This window comes from Xiphophorus couchianus, chromosome 8 (genome assembly GCF_001444195.1).
Source record: "Xiphophorus couchianus chromosome 8, X_couchianus-1.0, whole genome shotgun sequence".
Classification (NCBI taxonomy): Eukaryota; Metazoa; Chordata; class Actinopteri; order Cyprinodontiformes; family Poeciliidae; genus Xiphophorus; species Xiphophorus couchianus.
In genome coordinates, this window is record NC_040235.1 from 21,612,233 (window position 1) to 21,636,287 (window position 24,055).

The 24,055-nt window shown below is 39.6% G+C and overlaps 1 protein-coding gene across 5 annotated transcripts in view; it reads right to left on the reverse strand.

Moving 5' to 3' along the window:
• Positions 1-22,823, reverse strand: part of LOC114149067 (disabled homolog 2-interacting protein) — a 184,085-nt gene extending 161,262 nt beyond the window's left edge. Inside the window, exons 1-3 of one of the 5 annotated variants that reach the window (XM_028024623.1) lie at positions 22,530-22,822; positions 11,586-11,710; positions 7,467-7,572 (exon numbers count right to left, since the gene is read on the reverse strand). In XM_028024623.1, coding sequence (XP_027880424.1) covers positions 7,467-7,572; positions 11,586-11,710; positions 22,530-22,578 — 280 coding nt within the window. In that variant the 5' untranslated portion in view covers positions 22,579-22,822. Of the gene's footprint in view, positions 1-3,846; positions 4,131-7,466; positions 7,573-11,585; positions 11,711-22,529 lie in introns of those variants that run through there. The other 4 variants (XM_028024625.1, XM_028024624.1, XM_028024628.1 and 1 more) reach the window with 4 other exon arrangements.
• Between the last annotated feature and the right edge of the window lie 1,232 nt (positions 22,824-24,055).

The following is a 24,055-nucleotide window of genomic DNA, read 5'->3' on the forward strand; positions in this document are numbered from 1 at the left end:
TTTCTGTGCTCAAATCTCTGGCTTGCACACCCACTTAAATAAAATGTATCTTGTACCTTGATGTAAAAAAGAAAGAAAAAAAAAAAATCTGTCTTTCTGGTTTTAAAAAGGGATGAAAAAACTACAATGATGCTAAAAACACAAGCTAGAAAGACGTATTATTTTCTGATGGCCAACCACTCCCCCACTTGCCCCTTCTGACATTCAGTCGTAAGTTTAAGACTCTTACAGTGACTTCACATTTTTTTTAACAATTAAAATTCAAAAGGACAACACAAGCAACTCCTGTTTCAACTGCTGGAAATGTGGCCGTTTCACGTCTCTTCAGAATCTCTAGTCTTCCACCACTGTATTCTGTATCCCTGGCTGAAATCGTGAGTTTAATATAAAGTCCTCAAAGGATGCCTTGACGAAATGCTCACATGGTTTCCTATGTAATTTTTATATGTCAGACCTGAAAATACAGCTTCTCTGTATGGCCTCTCTTCACTTTCTTTCAAATCTTCCCTGGCAGACAAGTTCTACTTTGTGACATTTCATAGGATGAATCATAGTAAAGAAAAATCACGCATAAAGTTCGCCAGGTTTATATTCTCTGGCAGCTTGGTAAAAGCAATTGCTTCCTGGAAGTTTTAGATTTGACCCATTCATCAACATTCGCCCATGACGTGTGCGACGCACCAGTTTGACATGATGAAACTTACCGGGACTAGCCTGTGCTGTAAACAACTGCCCTCCGACGCGAAGAGAGAAGTGCCGACCCAAACAAAACGTCAACTCAATATTTGGAAGCGTTGCCAACACGGACTGAAAGGCTTCGCCGACTTCCTCTGCTGCCACTGAAAACCCACAGGCGGACTGTAATTCTAAAACAGAGCCGAAAAGTGACGTCGTCGTTCACAACCTGTTCTGTTCGCTGATTGGCCCGGTTCAAATTCAACCGGAGAAATCCACTTCAGTGGAAGAAAGCTCAGACGTGGCAGTGAAGGGAGATGAGAATCAAGCGGAATTGCATTGGATGGCAAAGGCCCGGGCTAATTCTCTGGACGCTCACACTAGTTCAGATTTCAGAGCAGCATGTGAATCAACATTTCCAAAAAGGTTTCCAAATGACTACACTGGCAATGATCGAGTGGTATACGAAGCATTTTAAGTTCCTAAATAAGTCTTAATTGTCAGATATAAACCGTCAACACCCTTCAATATATCAAGGACTCGGTGTTCTCGCAAAGTAAGCCGAAAGTAAGGGGAGGTAGCATTTAGTTTTTAGCTTCCTCAACTTTAACTAGCTCCATAAAACTTGGATGTGCAGAAGCTCTTTGCCCCCTTTTTAAGTCGGCCATTTATGTGGAAAATTTTTTTTTATCAGTTTTCATTATCAGTTCCACATAATTTGTTAAAAATGCGCATTTTGATGAAATACTCCATGTTGCCTTACGTATTAACGAGGGAATTTTAAAAAACCTCTCCAATGCATTTCCTTTCAAAATCAAACCGCATCCAGCAAATACTGCAGCTCACAGCATCTGGTAAGACGAAGAAGAAGAAGAAGAAGAAGATGAAGAAGCGCCTTGACGGTAGATTGGAGGACTGAAAGTCCAGACATGTTACCCACCCAATTTGACCAATGCAAAAATGGAAAAACACTTTGCATTATCGATTCTCTGTGTTTCTAAAAAGGAGAGGCAGTAAACATGCTGCCCGCTAACACAAGTTACCGGCATCAAATCCTAACTCATGTTTTAATCTATGTTCTATTTTCAGTACTTTGTTTGAGAAAACTTCTGAATTAGCTTGGTAATGCAGTTTCTATTAAGTGACAAAAGATGCCCAGCATCAGCACAATCTTCTGACAGAAGCAGGAAATGGATGCAGTCACAGTTCGTTGCTAAAACAGTCAGCTAAATTCATCTACTTTGCATGGAGGGTGGGGGGAAATGTGCAAGGCAATACGTAATATAAGACAACAAAATGCACACGGAAAGATAAATCCAGGGTTGTTTGTTGCGAACAGCAGCAGTGGTGCGAGAAAGTGTGAGAGAGAGAAAGAGCGAAAATTGATACCCGTTTGAGAAACGGTGAACCCGGAGGACGTGATCGAATGATATCAAATTCTGGCCAACCCATCTCCATTTAGATTACCTTGTTAAAGTATTCATGCCCCATTGACTTTTTTTTTTTTTTTTTTTACATTTTATCTTTTTGATGCAAAAAATAAATTAATAAATTTCATTTTAAAATGAAAGGAAAATTAAATCGCTTTGAAAATTTTTGCTTTAGTTTCTAGATATATTTAGGTAAACAACCCACAGCTCCAAAACTTTCTAGAGACTGAAGCAATCGCTCGATCTTTTGTTTCTTCAGAACAATTAAAGCTCAGAGTGAATGGAAAGCGTTTTGGGGGTTTTTTTTTGCGTCCCAACTGGATTTAGTCTCGACTTTTAACAAGATCACTCTGACGTGACTCTTGACGATCATTTCCACTGGCTGTATGATTAGAATCATTGTCCCGTTTTCGTCCAAGTTTGCTCCGAGTTGGCCTCTGTCCACATTCCGACTGTCCCGGATGAAGTGTGAAATCCCCGCAGCATGATGCAGCCACCACCACATTTTCCCTGCCCAGCTTGTCAGTTCCTTTGTGCAGATCTATTACATTAACTCCAAAATCCCATGTCCAAATGATAGACATTAGATGCGTGTCATTTTCTTTCAGGGATCCTTGATGCCTACAGGTGTGGAAAAGTGGGTTCTTACTTATCTGACTTTGACTGTTTGGAGAGGTCTCTTATCTCAAAGGACGGATAAAAACCCTGTTATTCTGCAGCTATCCCACCTCCCTCTTTTCTCTGGGACTTCTTCTCTACCATGGCAGACGGCCCAGCACATAAAACAATGTGGCTTAGACGCTGGCAGAGAGAAACTATGGCCTCCTGGAAATATGCTCTCTGTTGACTCATTCTCTAAACTGCATTCTTCATCAGCAGCACAGCAGAGTCCTTCCCGTCGGCCATGAAGGCAAAACATCTTTTCTGGTCCAGTTAATAAGTGTCTTTTTGCTTCTTCTTCTTCTTCTTTTTTCTTTCTGCGTTTTAACTGTCAAGTTTAAGCGCTAACATTCAGAGCGGTGGAAGACGAGAAAGGGAAAAAGAGCGACCGGCTAACAGCGGAGTCCAGATCCCCCTGGATTTATTTGTGTACATAACTCTCTCTCTCTCGCTCTCTTTCTCCGTCTTTCTATCTCTCCTCCCCACTTTATCCAAATCCCACTTTTCATTCTTTCGTGCTGCTCTTGGGTATTTCTCGAAGCACACAAACACCCCACGTACTTCTGACACGGCGGTGACCGCGAACCTACGGATTCGCACGACCGCCAAATTATCGTGCCACGTTGGAGCAGGAATCCCACACCCACGGCCCTCGCATATGCTAATTATTCTGTTCTCGAAAGAGGAGAGGAGCGCTTCCAGTGTTTTTACGAGGCTCATGCCGGGAACGGCTCGAGCGCAATCAGAAACCAGAGAGCTCCTAATCCCACACGCACTTTTCTCACACTTCTGCACTTTCTAGCTGCAGAAACGAAACGGAGTAGACGACTGCTGAAGTTGAATACTTCCACTGTGATTTCATTGTATTGTCATGTAACCCCCCTTTTAACCTCTTCACCCCCCCCCCCCCCTGCTCTAAAGTCCTATTCATGATGACCACAGAGGGCCAAGGCAACAGCCTGGCAATAAAAATAGGCTAACTGGAAAAACACGTGACCCAACTAACTCTCATGCTCAAAAACTTTTTATTTCTCTGCTCTCCCTTTCAAGTGTTCTCATCTTCTCTTTTCTCCTTTCTTACCATTCGGTGCTTCTTGATTGGTGCTCGTGTCAGGCTCCATGGTGAACTCGCAGGGTGACGATGAGCGCTCAGATCAACACTCCCACATCCTGACTAAGACACAAAAAAAAAAAAAAAAAAAAGAAACTCTCGCCAACTGATCTTCAACAGATACAGGTAGGATGATGTATCGTCCTTCCGCTGCCGACTTTAGTCCTGTTGCGGTTTTCCAATAAGAGCTACTGGCACTGGTCTGGGCCCCAGCCGCCTGCCAGCTCAGCTCGGCTCCAGCTTCTGCTGCTGTGTTACATCTGTCTGACTGAGCCCCTCTGTGGAGAGCAAGGCAGCGAGAGCATAGCAGAGCCTGGAACAGGAGGGAGGAGACTGAGGGGCAGTTTCCACATGGAGCAAGAGAAATCTGGGTGGAGGGAATTGCAGCTGCGCTAAATGTCGCCTCTCCGATCAGACTTTTCCACTTTCTTTTTGAATAATAGGGAGATTTTAGTGTAGTTTCCGTAACCATTAAAGAGGCGGTATTGTGTAAAATTGAATTTGAGCTTTACATCATGGCATCAGAAACATTCCTTTGATTCTTTCATGCACGTTTAAGAGATCTTTTAATCTCCCGTGGCAACCGTTCAGCTGTGCGAAACGCCTGGGTGGACCTAGCCCCGCCTTCGAGACACAGCTCCTCCTTGGAGTTGTGTTTTCCAGGCCTCCGACTCACACAGCAGCGCTGCCCCACGACTGCCCCACTCAGCTCCTTCAGACTAGCCAGCAGCAATTAGCAAACACCTGGTGGACCTGTGCATCTGCTGAGCTCGTTATAGGAGCTACTTCTCAGTGCAAAGTTGGTGAAAACTTTATCAAGGAGGGATGTGATCACTTTCTGAAGGCGGAGTTTCAGAAAGAGCAGGAGTTTTTAAAGAGACAGTGGCCCAATTTCAATGTGTAAAATTACAAAATCACATTTCTTTTAAATTATACTTGATATATAGAGCTTTTTTTAACAACTGAGGGTAACAGTTACTTGATTGTGCTATGAAATGGCACTATGTGCTTGGTAAAATACGTCATATTGCTCCTTTAAGGACCACCGGAAGTGCAGTTAGCAGTTTACTACAATCCTCGTGGGAAACAAAACATACATGTGGATGAAGCCAAAATTGTGTTTTCTTAAGGAGCACTTCTCTTGAAGTTGTAGGCTCATTCAAATCTGAGGACTCAGATGGCCATGGGGAAAGAGAACACCACATTCTTTCGTAATATGTTTTGCTAATTTCAAACGTTCTTTGTCCTTGATGGATTTATTGGTGTATTCTGCATCTTGCGGTCTGATGTCATGATGAACTTGTTTTGACGGTAGGAACTTGACATGTTGGGAGCTGTTTTAATTATTCCTCCAATCACAAACTCTATTTTATATGGTGATTTCAAATTATTTCAGAACATTTTTAATATGTTACCAGACTCGTGAGCTGCAATAATCTTCTTTCTGAAGATCTTTGGGTCTACGGTGCTCCATTCAACTTTTCACATCAGGAGGAAACCTGACTACATGTCTGAAATTCAAACTGAGCAACAATTATTCAAAACGCTGAGTAACAAAGTTTCATTAACATCCACTTCCTATTTTCCTAAGCAGAAATTAAATTGTTTTAAGTAACATTTCAGACAAAAAGTGAGCCTTTTACAGGTTTATTGCATATTTACATTATATGAATTTTTGAGTAGTATTAAAATTCATATCCAATCATTAAAAAATAAACTAACTAAAAAAACATGCTAGCATAGTTTGATTATAGCTACAGGTTTTTCACTGGTGCATCACTCAATACTCAAAATCAAATTAAATGACAAAATCTTCAGGGACTTTTCAAATTTTCAAAACAGCATAAGTTTAAATGCTATTCTTTATTATGGTACTGGTAAAATTAAGCTGGCGTGTACATTTTCACATCCTTGTATGCCACCCTTTTTCAGAGCTAATAGTCATTTTGCGCTCTGGGAGAAGGATTACAAGCAGGAATTAAAGACACATAAAAGGAAGCATTTGGGCTGCAAGATGAAATCCTTTAAAAGCATATCTCTGTTTAATCCTTTATAAATCACGGCAGCTCACCGCAAATTAAAAACCGGGAAAGACGTGCAACGTGTGACCAATAGAACAAGTTGTAGCAAATACTTAGCGCTCTGCTATTTTCATAAAATGAATGCGTGTTCCCATCAAAACCTTGACGAGTTCAAAAGAACGGAGGCGACAGGTGAGATCAAACGAGATGAAAGCGCGCTCTAATTTGTTTGAAACCTCTTCATGGGCGTGTAGTTTTCCTTTCTTACGCTGCTCGTTTTGAACGGGAAGCCTGAGCAGGTGGGACGCACGCCGACTAAATTACAAATATTGTTTATGGTTTTGCAGGGTGAAGAACCGGAACACACAAACGCACGCGCACGCATGAAACACGTGTTTGCAGTTGAGATGCTTGAGACAGACGAGTAATATATGCAGTTAAGCCCCAAAATAGTCATACCCCCGGGCAGATTTAGGTTTAAACTAATCTTAATTTTCTAAAAGGTATAAAAGCTGTGAGAGATCAGTGCAAAAACACAAAATCATACCAAGTATTTATATATATATATATATATATATATATATATATATATATATATATATATATGGTTATCCAAGTAAGATGACATGCAAACTATAACAGAAATTACACCTTTTCCTTCCACTCAACTTTAAACAAACCAGCTTTTTTTTTACATGTATTTACTTTCAAATTACTTCACTTCAATAATGTCTAATATTAATTAAGAGTTTGTGCATCGAGTCACACAGACACAAAACCTTAGCCCCATTTTAAAACCATGATGTGTGCTTCTTGTCCTTTACGAGCCACAAGCGTAAAGGTGCTGCTCCATCCAATATTTGTCCAGAAATCTACTGACTCTGTAATTTAACAAGTTAGCTATATAGCGGCCGAGATACGGAGAACAAAAAAACCCCCAAAAAAACGGGATAGAAAGTCAAACAGGCCATAAACTTGCATCCTTGTTTTCTTGCCCAGAAGTCTGACATGTGACTCATATAAGAAAAAATAAATAAACACCTGATTACCAAAACACCTCGATAGGTTGCATGCCAATTAGCACCACCTTCTTTCCAAATCTGACTTTACGTGTTGATTGTCAACCCTGAGCTTTAATTAAGATTCTCTATTTGGATCAAGTTTATACACTTAGGCCTAAAGACTGCATGCCAACGAAAAAACTTTTACATCTATTTTTGAGTGTTGAAGTGTGACGAGTGCAGAGCAACAGTGCAAAGCAGCAAGCTCTCCATCTAGTGGATAAGTGGTAGAAACAAAACACCACACAAATCCCCTCGTTGAGCTGGGAAGCAAAACCTTCCTCCTTCCCTGGAGGGAAGTTTACCTCACCGACTCCACTCGGCTCAAGTCTGACTCAAATGCGTGAAAACTTCCGATTTCAGTGAATCAAACATCTTTGCTGACAGTCGCAGATGAAATTGCCTGTGAAGCCAGTGAAATTCTGTCCAAAAAAAAAAAAAAGAAAAAGGAAAAGAAAAAAACTTGCCAGAGCTCGGCGTTAGCAGCGGGGAGCTTTGGGCTGCTTACCGCTCTCTGTGGAAAGCTGGCTGTGGAACTGTGGAAACTGAGTTTCCACTGGAACGCTGATGGTGCGTCGCAGGAGATGGGCCCTGGCTGACGCAATGCGCCTCCCCTGCAAAAAAAAACAACAACAAACAAACAAACAAAAAAACATGATCAGTCATCTTAAGTCAGCTAAACCAATATCACAAAATTGACAGAAGTACCACCAAAGACAACAAGTCCTACATTGCACAAACAACAGCTACTAAGGGTCTTATCGCCGTTGCTGTGGTGATTCTGTCCACTGTGTTGGACGCCGTATTGGGTCGACGCCTCACAATAGCTGTTGTAACTCTGATGAATGAGTGTCTGTTGTTCTGAGCAGAGCAGACACTAGCAGCGCATCAATCTGTGTCAGACTTTTCTCTTCCCGTAGCTCGCATTGAAGATGATTGAAAACACAAAAGGGAAAAGAAAAGGGCTGTGATGAAACAACGGCCCGGTGTCCTTCTCTGGTGGCGATAATGGCTTATCTAACACGCTCACACCTCTAGGCTCACCGCGGCGCCCTGTCCGCCTCGTTTTCTCACATCCTCCGATACGACTGTCGGGTCATCATCATCTCCGTCTGATCCTCTCTGCGACTCTCTTTATGCATCGGGAGACTAAAGGTGCCTGTGTTGTTTCTCCGAAGTTTCTTTACTTAGATGTCTAAATGATCTACAACTCACAGAAGCAGACCGTGGCATCACCAGTTTTGCACATCTAGGGAAAAAAAAACCCTCAGCTCTAGTTCCGTCTTATTGAATGGAGAGAATCTGTGAACGTTCGTTTTCAAAGCGTGTTCAGGGTTGAGGCTACGCTCGCACAGCAGGTCTCGATGCTCAATTCTGACTTTTTTTTTTTTTTGCTACCAATTTTTTCATGCTGCCAATTAAACCCGACAGCAGTGAGACTTCCATGTGACCCACGTGCGCGGAAGAAGAGTAATAATAGATTTGTGGATCAATTTAAAAGTTTATCCAACAGTATCGTCACAAGATCATAGCAACTTTAAGGAAGCTAATCGAAAGTAAGCAACGGCCTTTTGTGGAGTATTGACTGCAATTTCTGAAAAGAAAATTGCAGTCAATACTGTTTGGATGTGTAGTCAGAGCTAGGAGTGGTTTGCACTTCAGCGACAGACTTCTTTCATAAATTTCTCATTGTAATTTTTAGCCATTGTTTACATCCTGATTTACCTCAACTGGCTTTTTCTTCTGGTGCGGTGCTCTGATGCATGTCTCGCATCAATGACAGAAAAGCCGGATAAAGTTGCGACATGACCGTTCAGACCGGGGGACGCTTTGAAAACAATCGGATGCGTATCCGAATTAGCAGCCCATGTGGAAGTGTCACAGACTGGATTTTGTTGGGGGTTAAAAAGAAGAATTGGGATGTTTAGGCTGGAAAACGTTGGATGTACATCAAATCAAATTTCATTTCTATAGCACGCTTCAGCAACAAGGCATTTCAAAGTGCTTCACGTCATAAAAACACAAAAAAACCACAAAGTCATAGAACACGCAGAACACATAGAACAACAAATGAAACATTACACATCTTGTACGGGCAAGAAAACGAGCGTGTTTGGGTCTAACTTACTGTACATATTGTGTAAACATAGCCTTAGCGTGTTAGCTTTCTGCCATTTGTAGCGTTTCACATGTAGTTCTCTTTAGTTTTGGTCTCCTGAGAGCAGAGAACCTTCCCCGTCTACATGACTTGTGGGAAACTTTAAACTGAACTTATGTGGGTTTTCTTTTAACAATGCCGTTTTTTTCCTGGACGATTTGTGGTGTGCACCTCTAACAGTTTAACAGGCTAGTTGACTCTCCTTGCTTGCCTTATTAGTTCAGGTGGGCGTCCATTGTTTTTAGGTTGTTGTTTTTTTTTTTTTGTTCGCAGTTGTGCCGCACTGTTTCAGTTTTTGGAAGATGGATTCAAAGGCACTCCATGAGACGTTCAAACTCTGGGATATTGTTTTTTATAACCTCGTTCTGCTTTAACTCCTCCACAACTTTCTCCCATGACTTTTCCTGTCGTGTGCGTTGGTCTTTTTTTTTTTTTTTTTTTTTTTTTTTTTTTTTGCTGTTCTCTAAAAAAAAAAGAAAACCTCTTAAGTCTTCACAAAAGGTCTCCATTTCTAGTGAAATTAAATTGCACACAGGAGGATTTTTATCTACTCATTAGGTGACTTCTGTGGGAGGTTCACTGGAGTTCATGCAAGGTAGTATCTGAATACGAATGCACAATTTTTAGATATTTAGGAGAAAAAAAATAGAAATTCAAGCTTCATTTTCTTTTAGATTTCTTGGCGCGTAGGAGTGGGGATGAACTTTAAGCAAACCTTAACTTTGAGTAGGGTTCTAATATGAATAAAAGATCAAAAGGAGATAAATAACCCTTACAAGGACCTGTACGAACTACAAAGGTCAGTGATCTTTAGGGCTATATCACCACCAGATATTGGAATTTGTGGCTTTTCTTTATTATAATGAGATTTTTATAGTCCATTATTCATCCTCTAATCCATTATTCATTTTTTTTTTACACTTGGTGACAGAGTAATAATGTATCTGAAGTGTTAGAGCACTCTACGTTCCCAGGCTTGAAATATTGAAGGAGGGGGGAAAAAAAGAAAAAGAAAACAACATATCAGATACTGTACGGTGGCATTCGTCATTAGAGATAAATTGATTCTGATTCATAATTTAGAAGGTGGAACGATTCCAGGCCATAAGTGGAGAAGATGAAAACGTCTCCAGATTAATTAAAGAAAGGAGAGGAGCGAATGAGAATTTCAGGGCAGTGAACGACAAAGAACGAGACATCAGAGAGTCGTGAAACATCTCAGCGATGTGAAACCAAAACCAGAGCAGATTGATCTGGCAAACCAAACTGAAATAAAATAATTTAAAATAATGCGCACACTCACACCGATATTTACCAACAATGAACCTCTGGTTGAATTAAAAATGTTAGTTTTAATCACAATTTGACAATGATCCCTTTGTGTTCTGCTACTTATAGATAAATACACAATAATGTCAGTGCTGTTGGGAGATAACTCCTTTTTGTTCCTACTACAGTTTTAGAACAATTTTATCTGATTAAGACAGATGGCTATCCTTGTTTTTAGCCATCGGATGAAGTTTCAAATAGCTGATTTCGTGTTTCATGTAAGTTTGGGACAGGAGCAGCGACTTTCTTCCACCCAGCAGCCTGGCAGCATGCAGCACCAAGTGGCGGGTGCTGCACACATCGCTACTCTGTGGTTCAGAAAATACTCAGATCTCTTCAATAATTTCTCTGGCATCTCCTTTAAAAGGCTAATAGTGTTAAAACTACAAACGCCTTACTATACCTTGACACTGGTAGCTGGCCCAAACTTGCTACCAACTACCAAGAAATACAACAGAACGGAAACTAGAGGCAGATTGTACACAAGATAAGAGATCAAATGGAGCCGTTAAGCCGTGGGGATAATTTTATCACTTTTGCATTAAAGAAAAAAAAAAAGAAACAAATGCAAGACATGACTTGGCATAATAATTTACTTTTCATTTAGCAAGTGCTCAAAGTGTTTTCTTTTTAGGATATCAGCCATTTTGTTTGGTTCCCTTAAAATAAACAAACAACAAAAAAAAACAAAGAAGCAGGAACTACACACAGATTTTCACAATCCAACTGTCCTTGGGGGAAAAAACTGCTTGCTCTGAAACTTTTCAGATTTTTGAAAGGATCTTTCTGACGGACAAACTCATAATAACTTGATGAAAAGTGAAACAGTATTATGAACATATATTTAAAAAACTAATTTGCTATAGAAAGTCCTTTCCAGACCACACTTGGACTTCAACACAAAACCTTTTAATACTGTGGAGCATCAACTTATTTTTCTTCCCCCCCCCCCCCCCCCCCCACAAGTACTGAGATTTTTTTAATCATAACTCTCATTGAGATTCTGGGTCTGCGTCCTAACTTAATTTCAAAGTGGAGCAGGATGAAAGTGCTATTGTGCAGGAGTACATCAGATTCACCCAGAAAAAGAAGACACAGAGACGACACAGAGGGACACAACAGATGAGAAGCTGCTCTCACCGCCTCCAGTTCGTCGAGAAGCAGCATCTGACGGTCGGCTACCGCAGAGCACTTCGGGTTCCACGAAGTTCTCTCTTCGTACGAATGTCCGCGTGACATCCGCTGCTGCGGCGGGCGCCGCAGATCTGAACCGGAGGAGAGAGAGAGGAAAAGAGATGTAGCAACAAAGAATAACAGCATCTGTGAAGAGCAAAGAGAGAAACAAAAAAAAAAGAACGCAGCCGAGATTTCTGCATGTTCATAAAACAGGAGTTGAGGATTCTAAATGTCCAGATTTTCTTTAGTTGTATTTTTTCAGCTCCTTTGCTTAAATAAAGGGAAGTATCCTCTTGATTGTTGATATTTTAATTGATTATGTGTCACTTTCACTAAAAATATTAGTCTGTTTGATGAGTATGGCGTCTTAAAAACAGATTTCACTTTCTACATTTTGCATTTTTTCTCCACCAACACAAAAGGCAAATTCTTGCAAATTTTTTTTTTCCTGGTTCCATAATAGTGATGTGCAGAAGCCAAAATATAAGGAAGCAGCAGGAAAATAAAAAAGAAATAAAAGTTCTCTTGAAAACTAAGAAGTAACGGACAAGAGAGGATGGTGGTGTAACGGGGCGGTTTGACGAAGAACCGACCGGATGAAAGATATTGATGCAAAGAGAGTTGATTACTGAACAAGGATCAGGCTGTAGATTAGAAACTGAGTGCAGCTTTGAGGGAAGGCAAATAACTGCAGCTGTACTGCGGAAATGGGAGAAATGGCTGGTAGAACATGTAGGGAAGATGGGAAAACAAAAACAGAAAAGTAAATATATCAGACAAGAGCCAACAGGAGAAATTGTCACCAAAAAAAAAAAAAAAAAAGGATTGAAGAGGACACCAAAGCAGTAAAAACCCAAGCAGGATAGAAAATATGAGCTTTTAAAATCAAACAAAATACACTAGAACCACAGCTACAGAGCTTAATAAAAATACATAACACCAAAGCGCAATGAGGAATCTTAAACCAAAACAAACGACTAAACTGACTATGAAAAGTCAAATTAATCTAATGACAGTAACCTAGAACTAGAGCTGGTAGCTGCTTATTCTGGGCTCCATTTACCTCTGAAACTGGGATCTGGCAATGACAACAAAGCAAACTGTAAAGCAGTTCCGAGTTTGAACATCTGTTGGATTTACTAATTGATAAACACAACAAACGGGCTATTTATTATTAGCTATAACAGTCTCGGCTACCGTGCTGAGAAAGTAGCATTTGCCCCAGTAAGGATTTAGTCTCTTTTTGCTTCTTTGCAGCCGTTGGCACCGACAGCAGCGAATCTTTTGCGTCACTGTGGAAGAAATTGGATCCACTCTTTATTTCAGCCGCAATGCAAGTGTTTTTTTGTTCATGGTTCACAGTTTGTTACAAGAGATACTTGTGATAAAATTATGATTTGTTCCCAAATCTGTATTAAATTTTTTAAAAAACTCTCAACATTGTTTCACATAGCAACCTATTCAAGAGCATAACCAGAGTTATGCACGGATGTGGTATCTTGTAATCCATGTCTGTAAAAACTGCTAATAGGAATACTCCTCAGTTTTTCTTATGCAACCAGCAGAGCAGTTCTGAATTTTTCTTCCCTCTGGCTACTGTTATCCATGAGCTACTTACTATACAGCGCTCCTGTTACTGTCGCTCTCACACTTCTTCACATTTCCTAAAGAAAAAATAAATAATCCAGGTTCCAGTCAGGCAAACGTATAAATACACATAATCCAAAATTGAGGACCAAAAATGAGCACCAAAAGAGAACCGTTGTCTGTGTGACGTACAAAGCATTTATACAGACATGCATCAGCCATTTTCTTTTTGGCTGTCCAAATTATCACACCACCTAATTGGATATAAATGCATTTTAATGAATGCAACCAGACCAATCAGTGTGAATATTTGATTTTCCTGGTCAAAACACCTACATCTCTCTTTGGTAAAAGGTACTTCCATCTTTTGACTACAATGTCTCAGAGATCCAATTCACACCTTCAATGTCATGTAGATGTCAGTTATGAAATATGTAACTTTTCTTATTCATTTGGGTCTGAATGCAGGCGAAGGAAAAGCCTGAAAGGAACCTGTAACACAGATCCGAGGTTAATAACAGAAGAAAACAAAACATTTTCCAAGAAGCACTTGAAACTAAATTTAGGACTTTTCTAGTTGCTGTTCTTTCTAATTTTTTGGCCAAGTCTCTACATAAGTCTCTACCGAATAAATCTGTTTAAAAAAAATGTTTAACATAATTAATAGTCCATAACACGCCTTGGCTGCATTAGGTGTAATTGTTGCTTGCTTGTTTCAAATAAGACCAATTAAATTTTCTTTCTAACCTTTCACCACAGTAAAAGTAAAATAAAATCTACCGTAGCAGTTTCTGCTAAGTTATTAAGATCTGACATCTAAACAGATGCCTATTTTCCCAAACCATCTGTTAATGTCTAATCACCCTGTCACCTCCTCCTCTATTTCTTAACAGTGTTGACAGAAAATTGGAGAGATTACTTTCTTCTTCATCCTGTACCTTTTCAGTTTTCACATAGTTAGTTACAGATAACAAAATAAAGAAAGCACCGAAGTCTGATTAGAGAAATGAAATCAACTCGTGTGCAGTACGTTATACGAGGCGTAGGCGGCAAACGAGTATATTTAACTTACTGCAGTAAATGAAGATGAGCCCATACGCGTAGAGAGGCATCGTGGGGTCAAATAACACCCCTACCGGGTGTTTATGATAACAATGCTTGTTGTTGGATTTTGTTTGCATAAAAGTCAAACCAAGATCCTCAAAATGCATGGTGTTGATCTAAAACAGCCACATTACTACATGAGCTGTCAATAAATCCAACAAGTGAAATCTATACAATTTAAATCCACTTTCCATATCATCTATGGAAAGTGGGTTATGTTTGAAATCTTACAAAAAGTAATAGTAAAAATCAGAGGTTTGGCTCTATTTGCTTTTTCTGTGGCGTTTTCTAAGGATGTCCGTCTTTATTTTTGTCCGCATTTGTTCTAAAAGTAATTACCCCGACAACTGTGTTTGTTGAGAGATTTGCCCCAATGTGATTCAAGATTTAGAGCTCATTAAATGTACATGACGTCTGACCTTGCAGACTTTGTTGTTTTATTGAAGGAAATCAAATTAAAATTGCCAAGCAAAGCTCCGTCAAGTCAGCGGACTTCCATCATTCGCTTAATCTCTTTCTTGTTTATCTCTCTCGTTCTCATAATCCTAGAGCTTTAGGTTTAGCTGATACTCTATAGCGTAATTTCATCAACACGGGGATTATGAACCTGTCTCCACAGAAGCTTGGTTAAAAAAAAAAGAAAAGAAAAAGAACAGCGCGTCTTTTTCAAAACACGACTTCAAGCTGACCTGCGAGAAACTCGTCGTGTGCGTTCGTGCATTAATTTGACGCAGAATGACACGTTGATGGTGATGGGTTTTACACATCTGTGAATAAAACCTAATTTAAGAAAAGATGTAACCTTTAGGATTTCTCAGCGCTTAAATTATTTATTTGAATCTGCCCCTGCTGTAGCTGTCAGCTGTACGGGCCACCATTCTTACGCGTACTGCCCATTTGTCTGAGGAATACATTACTGTTATATTATGCTGAAGAAATGCCGGCAGAATTTATGTGTAGCATGCTATGCCGCTATGTTTTCATGTATTGCTTCAGATTTATTTAAGCTGTAAATAAATATAGGGCTGCGATGGCAGGCATAACGAGCCAATTAAAGCAAGCGCTAAAGAGGTGATTGATTTTTGAACGAAAGTACCATCTCAGCGGAAAAGGCTGCGTTTTTTAATCAGGAGAAACGAGGGACGTCCTTTGAACTAGGATTCATAAACACGGGTAGCTTCGGAGACACAACGAGCTCTGTGGTGTCGTTTCGAGGTTACAGTAGGGGATGCACTCTGTGAGCCCCACGGAGAGGAGATCAATGCCATGACTGAGTGTGTGACCATCTAAAGCTTCGACACCCTCCCCCACCAAAACGGTGAGATGCCTCGCCAATAATCCATAAATCACCAGACAAGGAATTACTGAGGTAAACAAAAGCAACTTAAAGTCAGGAGCAGAGATGGAAAGGAGGATCGAGTCCCAATAGAACAATACAGGAACAGAATCAGGTCAAACAGACCTTGACCATCCGCCTTTTATTTGTCACACCAGATGATGGTGATCCCTTCACGTCCTTTTCTAGCCCATCTCTAGGAGATAAGATGCAGCTGGCATCTTTATTGAACGGAAACAAGGAAGCAGACCCAGGTCCCGTTAGCCCCGGATGTACGAGCCATTTGGGAATCTGGAGGACATCCCAACCCAGGAGAAGGTTCCGGTGCTGTGGAAGACTTCCTCCCTAAGAAAACTCACCCGTCCGAATTGCAGATGAGTTGCTCTGACGTTAAACATAAAGAAGGTCCTAGAGTCGTCCTCTTGTTCCACTTGAGTGAGGACCGAAACCCAAAGAAGGGAACTCTACTCCCACCATAGTGTTTTACTCTGCGCAGTGTATTTGCAGAAATGCTGCAAATGTATGTGATGATGCTTATACTGTTGTCCGGTGTATCAGAGGTTGACACGATGCAGAGCACAAAGAGTAAGGGCAGCTCTAGAGTCTACTGATTAGAAATATTGTCTTGTAATAATTGTTTGCCTCTCTAGTGTTGCCTATTGGAGGGGAAAATCCCAATGTGGTTTGATGGACCAAAATAATCATCAATGAGAACCAAAGAAGTCCATCATGACAGATTAAATTCAGTCAATGTTACTTGTGTTTTTGGTGTCAAGCATAATCCAAGTATTTCATACACAATTCATGAATTTTGTCATTTCAAATGCAAATGATCAAAATTAGGAATAATGAGGCACAACTATGACTACTAGATTGCAGTAAAGTGATTCCAATACAATTCCTTGATTTGTGTAAAATATGCATCAACAGGCATTAGTGGGGCAACTACACAACCATGCTTACATTGAAATAGGAAATGGTTATTTTAGATTTTTTTTTTTTGCAAAGTTATTATTGGTAACAATTCTCTCTGAAGAAGACAGATGACATATCAAAGTGAATGTTTGTAAATTTGAAAAAAGTCCTCAGAATGGTGAATGCTAACTTCTAGTCAGATACACTGTATAGCCTCCATTTTATCTGACTTTGATACTGTTGCATCCCAATGACATGAAGACATTTGTACAATTTTTATTTGGCGTTAGTTCTGCAGAGGAACATGTTCCTTTGTTTTCCGGATCGCAAAGTTGTTTGAAAAACTATCTGGATGGTTAACTGGTTCACCGAATCTGCTGTTGAGACTCGGCAGATGCAGTGGGTACAGGTTGCTAGCTTCCACCGTCTGTGAGATGACAGAGGTGTACTCTTGGTAAGTGAACCTAGCAATAATAAAACCTCACTTCAAAAAATATCCAAGCTAACCCTTAAAGTCGTGTTAAGCATTTTCACACCCACACACGTTCAACTCGTCTTTGTGTTTCTCTCTCGGGTTCCTGCATGCTGCCCACTTGTAAAACTGTGTGCGTTCCCACTGACTTCACTTGTGCAGGTAAGGTCTTTTATTTTATTCATTTTTATTAATTGGTCAGTCCATTGTTTCAATAGAGTTGTTTTTGCAGTTTCTGTACCCATTTTTTCTACACTAATGTTAGCTTTCATAATTGTGATCCCACACAAATTTAGCAAAATTTATCCCTCAAATAATTACAAAACGTAGTGGTACATTTAAATCTCATCTTTGCTAGCTTTTTTTTCATGTTTCTAGCTAAGAAGTGTAAAATTATTCAGCAAATACCACCGTTACATATTCATCTTTCATGAAGTTGTTACTTAAATAAACAGTAACATAAGGTCACACATTTTTCATTTCTATGTATGTTTTGATGTGGATTTGTTCCGTGTTATTCGTGATTGTGTCTCAAAAGGTTATAAAACCATTATTGTCACCATTTGAGCCATCCAATCAGATTGCAGCTAGTTGCCCCAGCCTAACTCAGATTTTTATTTGCATGTACCAACAACTGTGCCATTATGCTCCTCTCCGTACTTTAACTTCTGACTGAGCGGATCAATAACTGGACAATATTAGCATTTTATCCCTCTGTCAATAGCTGTGACTAACAATACAATAATAAGCTCCGGTTTAACAAAGCTCTTATATCTGGTATTGAATTTATGTAAAAAGCCAAAACTGATTTAAGTCAATACTCCGAGTTTGGTGGAGATGCTTGTCTAACATTTTATTTGAAATATTTCAGTTTAATGCCCACTGTGATGAGTCAACCCTAGTTGGCGCTCTTAAGAAAGAAAACTGATGGCTTAAATATAAACTTTTTTTTATATTACTGGTGTTACTTACACTGTATTTGAAAATCTGGAGGTTAACATTGACTTCCCATCACATTAAAGCGTGCGCACCCACAGTGAGACTCCTACAGAGTATGGATTTTAGCCTTCTTGCGCACCTGAAGCAGAAACCTCAAGGAAGCTTTGAGGTTTTGTACAAGCCAGAAAAAATCTGTTGACCCGAACATTTCTCACATAAAACATTTGCAGAATTTATTTTTAAAACCTTAGGGTTTTTTTTAAGCATGCTAATAAATGTTGACATCTTTAGTATCCGAGACGTTTCGTGTGTGTCATTTCATTAGAGTATTTAAACATGGCCAAAGTAAAGACTATGCACAAGAATTCATTTACAGCAACCTTTCTTTTTGGAAAAAGTATGATTTTCACTCCTTCTATAAATTAGAAATACAATCATATTTAAAACGGTGAGAAAAAACAACTGATTAAGTCTTTATAGGATTTAGAATTCATCTGTCCTTTTCTTAAAGCGCATTTCAGTTCACAGACGTTGAGAGTTTGGAAAGAACACTTTGGTCCAACATGTCCACTTGTTAAGTTCTCTGAAAAACAACTGGACTGTGAAAACCAATGGACAAAAAGACACTGCATGCAAGACTGTCCGAATGTGAGGAAGGCTAACTAAACAGAGGGGAAATAATGAGAGGGTAATTACTGATCAACAAAAACTTTGTAATGTAATATTAAACAACATAAAAGAAACAGCACAGTAACTGCTGGCATAGAAACCAAATTACATACAGTATGACTTAAGACTTCAAACAATACTGTGATGCTGTTTTTGTTTTCCTTCCCTGATTTGACCCAGTGTGTCATTTCCCTAATATCTCTAACATTAAGATGATTCCTCATTACCCCTAAATATAAATGTGTTTTGGGATAATTCATCATATTTTGCAGTCAGTTTTCAATAGATTACATATTTACCACAAATTTCTGCTACCTTCGATCTCCATAGAGAAATGTAAACGTCTGACAGGACGTTTACATTTCTTGAGTATCATCAGTGAGAATTTCTCATTTGAATCCCAGATTAAAAAGACTTGTCAGTAAATTAAAAGATAGGTTTATTTATATATATATATATATATATATATATATATACACTGCTCAAAAAAATAAAGGGAACACTCAAATAACACATCCTAGATCTGAATGAAAGAAATATTCTCATTGAATACTTTGTTCTGTACAAAGTTCCATTTGCACAACAGCAGGTGAAATTGATTGTCAATCAGTGTTGCTTCCTAAGTGGACAGTTTGATTTCACAGAAGTTTGATTTACTTGGAGTTATATTGTGTTGTTTAAGTGTTCCCTTTATTTTTTTGAGCAGTATATATATATATATATATATTTTTTTTTTTTTTTTACTTGTTTCTCACTTCTGCATGCGTCTAGTTTTTTTTTTTTTTGGCTTAGGCAGATTTGTATGAAATTTAAAATGTATAGTAAACTTAAGTAATAATATGATTGTGCTAATAACACAATCATTTAAAGAAAATAAGTCATTATGACCTAATAGTACAAAAGCAACAATTATTCCTGCTGATGAAAAACATGGATTTGTAACGTTATGATTCTATATTTATCTACTGTGGTTAAGATATTTAGACTTAGTCAAAACATCAAACACAAATAAGGAAAAAAAAATACTATTAGTTTTCGAGTAACAATGCTTATTCGACCTTATTCTGTTTCTTTAAAAAACTATAATGAGCTGGTATTAGGGAGTTAATTTATCTGCAGTCAGCTTAAAACATCTTTACCATAACAGCAACAGATGGCATTCCTTTAATTGGCACATTGTTGTTTTGGAAGCCTTTTTTTTATTATTTCAGCCAGCTGGCTGAACATTCACAGCAACAGGTGGTGGAGGGGCAGCGTATCTCTATGGAACAAAAAAAAAAAAAAACATTAAGCACTTTCTACGCCACCTCATAAAAATTTAAACTGTAGGAGTGGGATAATCAAATTTGTTGGTTGTCATGAGAACATCTTCAGTGGGAAAAAAAAAAAAAAGAGTTTAAATATCCAACCCAAAGTAAGTTTAAGTCAGTGTATTACCTTTAAAGTCAGATTTTATTATCAGTGTGATATCATGATGGTGCTACCTAAAAAGGACGCCGTTTCTGTCGGATATCTCAACACCCATCAGAAGTAGTTCCACGATATACAGCCTCATTACATACTACAGCTCCTGGTCAGAACAGCTTGTGTGTTTTCAGAACATTTCAGTATGTACTTGCAGACTTGCTCTTTGAAGTTTGGTTATTTTTTTTTTCTTTCCCCCAGAAAGGGAAGCAGAGGATTATGCAACATTTCTAACACAGAGAGACTGTGAGTCAGTGTTGATCATCACGGGGAGCGTTTACACCTCTCTCTTGTCTGCTGAGCTCCATGCACTCTCACCGGACATAACCCGTTTATCACCGACATCGCATCAGGCACGTCGACACACAAACGACAAATCAACATGAAGCGTTGCGCGTAGCCCACACCTTTTCATGGGCTGTCGCATCTTGAGGTGTGCTCTTCGTTGCAGTCTCCAGGGCTCGTGTGAAAAAGTGATGGGAATCAACCTAAACACACATGCAGGCAATGATTTCAACCCCCTCACCCCCTAAATCAAGAGCCACAAAAAAAAAAAAAAACATGGTAATGGGTAATGGGCGGCGCGTCGGAATGGCGCCGACATGTCAGTCAGTCAGACGTGGAAAAAAATTGCCAGCTACATCATTAAATCCGTTCCAGGTATCGTTTGGTTTGAGCACAAATTGTGGTCTGAGAATCTAAACAGAAACAATACGTTTGAATCTGGTTCAGGTGTTTTACTTTTTTTTTTCCTCTATTGTGTAACTAAATTTTACTATAACACTCTAAACTATCCAGGCAAAAGTGATATATTTGAATGTGCCTTCAATAAGACTTTATAAAGTAGAATTATTTCATTGAAATTTTATGCAATTGACCATCACAAAGTTGCATCCATGTTGTAAGGAGAAAAGTAAAGCTTGGGAGTTTTTTAAAAAAAAAACACATTTTTACCCAAGATGACTGTGTGTAATAAAATAGCTATCTGTCAAGGCTACTGAGGTTTACCAGGGAACATTAGTGAACCAGTGACGTCACAAAGACCAAGGAGCTCAGCAGGCGGGTCAGGGATGAATCTCCAGAGAGATTTATGTCCCACAGCTCTTAGATCTGCGTCTGCTTTTGCACTTCTGAATCGATTACATTTCTGCAAAACGTGACTATTTCATTTTGGTGTGTTGAACCCACAATTCAGATAACAGTTTAATTCACCAGTGGATTAAGTCATTGTCGACCACACACCTTGTGGAGGAAATAAACAGAAAGAAAAAAAAAAGATCTGGTCAGAACAGTACAAGCTTAAATGTGTGTGGGTGTGTGTGTGTGTGTGTGTGTGGTGAAAAACTAAAAGTGCATCTCATCCTAAAAACCCAGTGAAGCACAGTGCTGGCAGCATCATGCTTTGGGGATGTTTTGTTTCATCAGTAACCCTAAATGTACAGTCTTGCATGTTAATGTGTAAAGGAAGAAAAAATGGCCCAGCTAAAGTAACATTTTAAATGAAATCGAGAATCTGAGTGAAAACTTACTAAAAAACATGAGACCAGATGCCCTGCCATCCAATTTGACAGAGCTGCAGCGTACAAAAAGTCAATATTTAGCTGTCAAAAGGCAAATAAGAATTTTCAATCTGTAAAAAAATTATAATTGTTTCTCCTATTTTACAGTCATGAAAAGATTTCTGCAGGTCTTTGACTAGAAAACAAGTATTCAATCACGTGTGTAATTGTAGTGTGCAAAATATATATATACAGTCTATATATATATATATATCTGGAGAAGTTGGAAGGGTATAAATTATCTTCATCGCTGTCTATTTGGTGATGAAGAGGTTTACACAGTGTACTTCTCCAAGAACAAAAGCGAAGCAAATTCACGTATTGCGGCTGGGCACTTCCATTAATCAATCTGCTTCAATGTTCAGCCTAGATGCTTCCAGAAAGAGGCGACCTGCACCTTATTTCATGATCGCCCCCAGTGCCTTCATCATGGACACTCGGAATTAAAGCTTTACGTTACGCCAGCAAACTGCAGCAGATCTGAGTTTAAAGAAAAACCCGGAGAAATTGTTCCTACATCTAGGTCACGAGAACCAACTACTCCCCTCATCCATATGGAGTTTCACAGCTGGGCTTTAAGGGACCAGCCAGTTGTAGCAACAGCAGCTACTCCACTTTCAGCACTACCATATGGAAGGAGGCGCAACAACAACAAGCATTATCACCTCCTGCAGAACACCACATGCTCTCATAGGTGTGTGTGTGTGTGTGTGGCGTGTGTGTGTGTGAGGAAAGGGGGAGAAAAAAAATGAACACACAGATTCAGATAGAAGATAAAAAAAACTCACACTTCAGACAAATAGATAAGAGGATAAAAAAAAAAAATACTTTTTTTTAAATGGAAAGATGACAGGTTTGCTTACCTGAAGGGGAATACGAAAACATGATTTCTTGTTGCTGCTGCTGCTGCATCTTGAGTCCTCGCTCCTGGGAGTGAGACGACCAGCGAGCCGCGTGTTGTGGTGACGGAGTCTGTGGCGGAGCAGCTCGGAGGGAGAGACGGCAGCAGGCGCGTCAACACCAGGGCCGGGGCGACAAGACGGGAAGGGAAGCGATCCTCGCAGATTACCTTGGAAAGTGACTGCAGCCGCCACACTCTCAGTTTCTCTCATTCTTGTTCTCGTTCCCTGCTGGGGTGTGTTGGGGAGGGAGGAGAGAGAGGGTGGAGGGGGGGGGGATGTGAAAGCACATGTAACTGCGGATGGAGATCTTTTGACGTGCACGCAGAGTCAGGAGGCATGGGAGGAGCGAAGAGAGCCGGAGGAGGTGCTGAAAGGAAGGAATTAAGCAATTACCTTTTTAGTGTAGGCTTACTCGCTCAGGCGTTGAGCCGCCCCTCTCCCCGCCCCCCTCGGTAACCTTGCGGGGCGCTGCACGCTGAACCAATTCGGAGCTTACATGCACTTACATCAAGTTTAAGTCCGTGTATGACAGATCCAATCTTCTGGGGAATTTGCGGAGCTGAACGGCGCCGGGCCAGGATGTCTGCGACAGAACGCGTTAGAAATTCTGGAAGAAAAAAAAAAAAAAAAAAAAAATGTCATTAAATAAATAAATAAAAAGCAGTCAGCTGCAGGAGTTAGTAGGTCAGGAGGAGTCTGCATTTTGGGTTTCAGTTCCAACTGGGGTGCAGTGTTCCTAAGACACTAGAAAAAGAAGGCCTGCATCATATGCATTCATAATGGAGGGAGAAAAGTGTGTCACGGAGGGTCAAAATCAGGAACTGGACATTCAGTTATCTTGGGATGCACAGAGCTATGGATAAGAATGTTTGTCCCCTTTAATAGTTTCTTCTGTGTTTTTGGTCACATTTTTGAAGCTCATTAAACAAATGGCTAAATCCAATCTGGCCTTTATGGAACAGTAAAGGCTCCACTGCATAAGCAGGTACTAACCCGCCATCAATCTTTTGCCTGGGCTGGCAGCAAGTCGCTCACATCTCTTTGGAGAAAATCTGCCCCACTTTTCTTCACAGATTTGTTTTAATTCAGACGTATTGGAGGATTTTTGAGCATAATCTGTCCATTTGAGGTCATGTCACGGCATGTAGATCAGTCATTTGTCTGGACTTTGACATTTTAATAAATTCACCAAAAGGAAGATGTCGTAACTCGGAAGGCAACATAAGAAGCCAGATAATCTGTAAATGCCCAAAAGTATAAAGACCTTAATTTTTTTGTGACATGTCTTGTCGTCTGATGAAATAAATTTCTTGGGTTTATTGACAACATATGCATGACACAGATGCAAGACAGTTTTAGACTGGTTTAGTTAGTAAAGTTAATTAAAAAAAACACTCACACACACACACATTATAATGCAGTGTATGCAAATATCTGGTTTTAGTTGTATATTAGAAAAACAAGAGATCAAATACTAATGAGGTTTA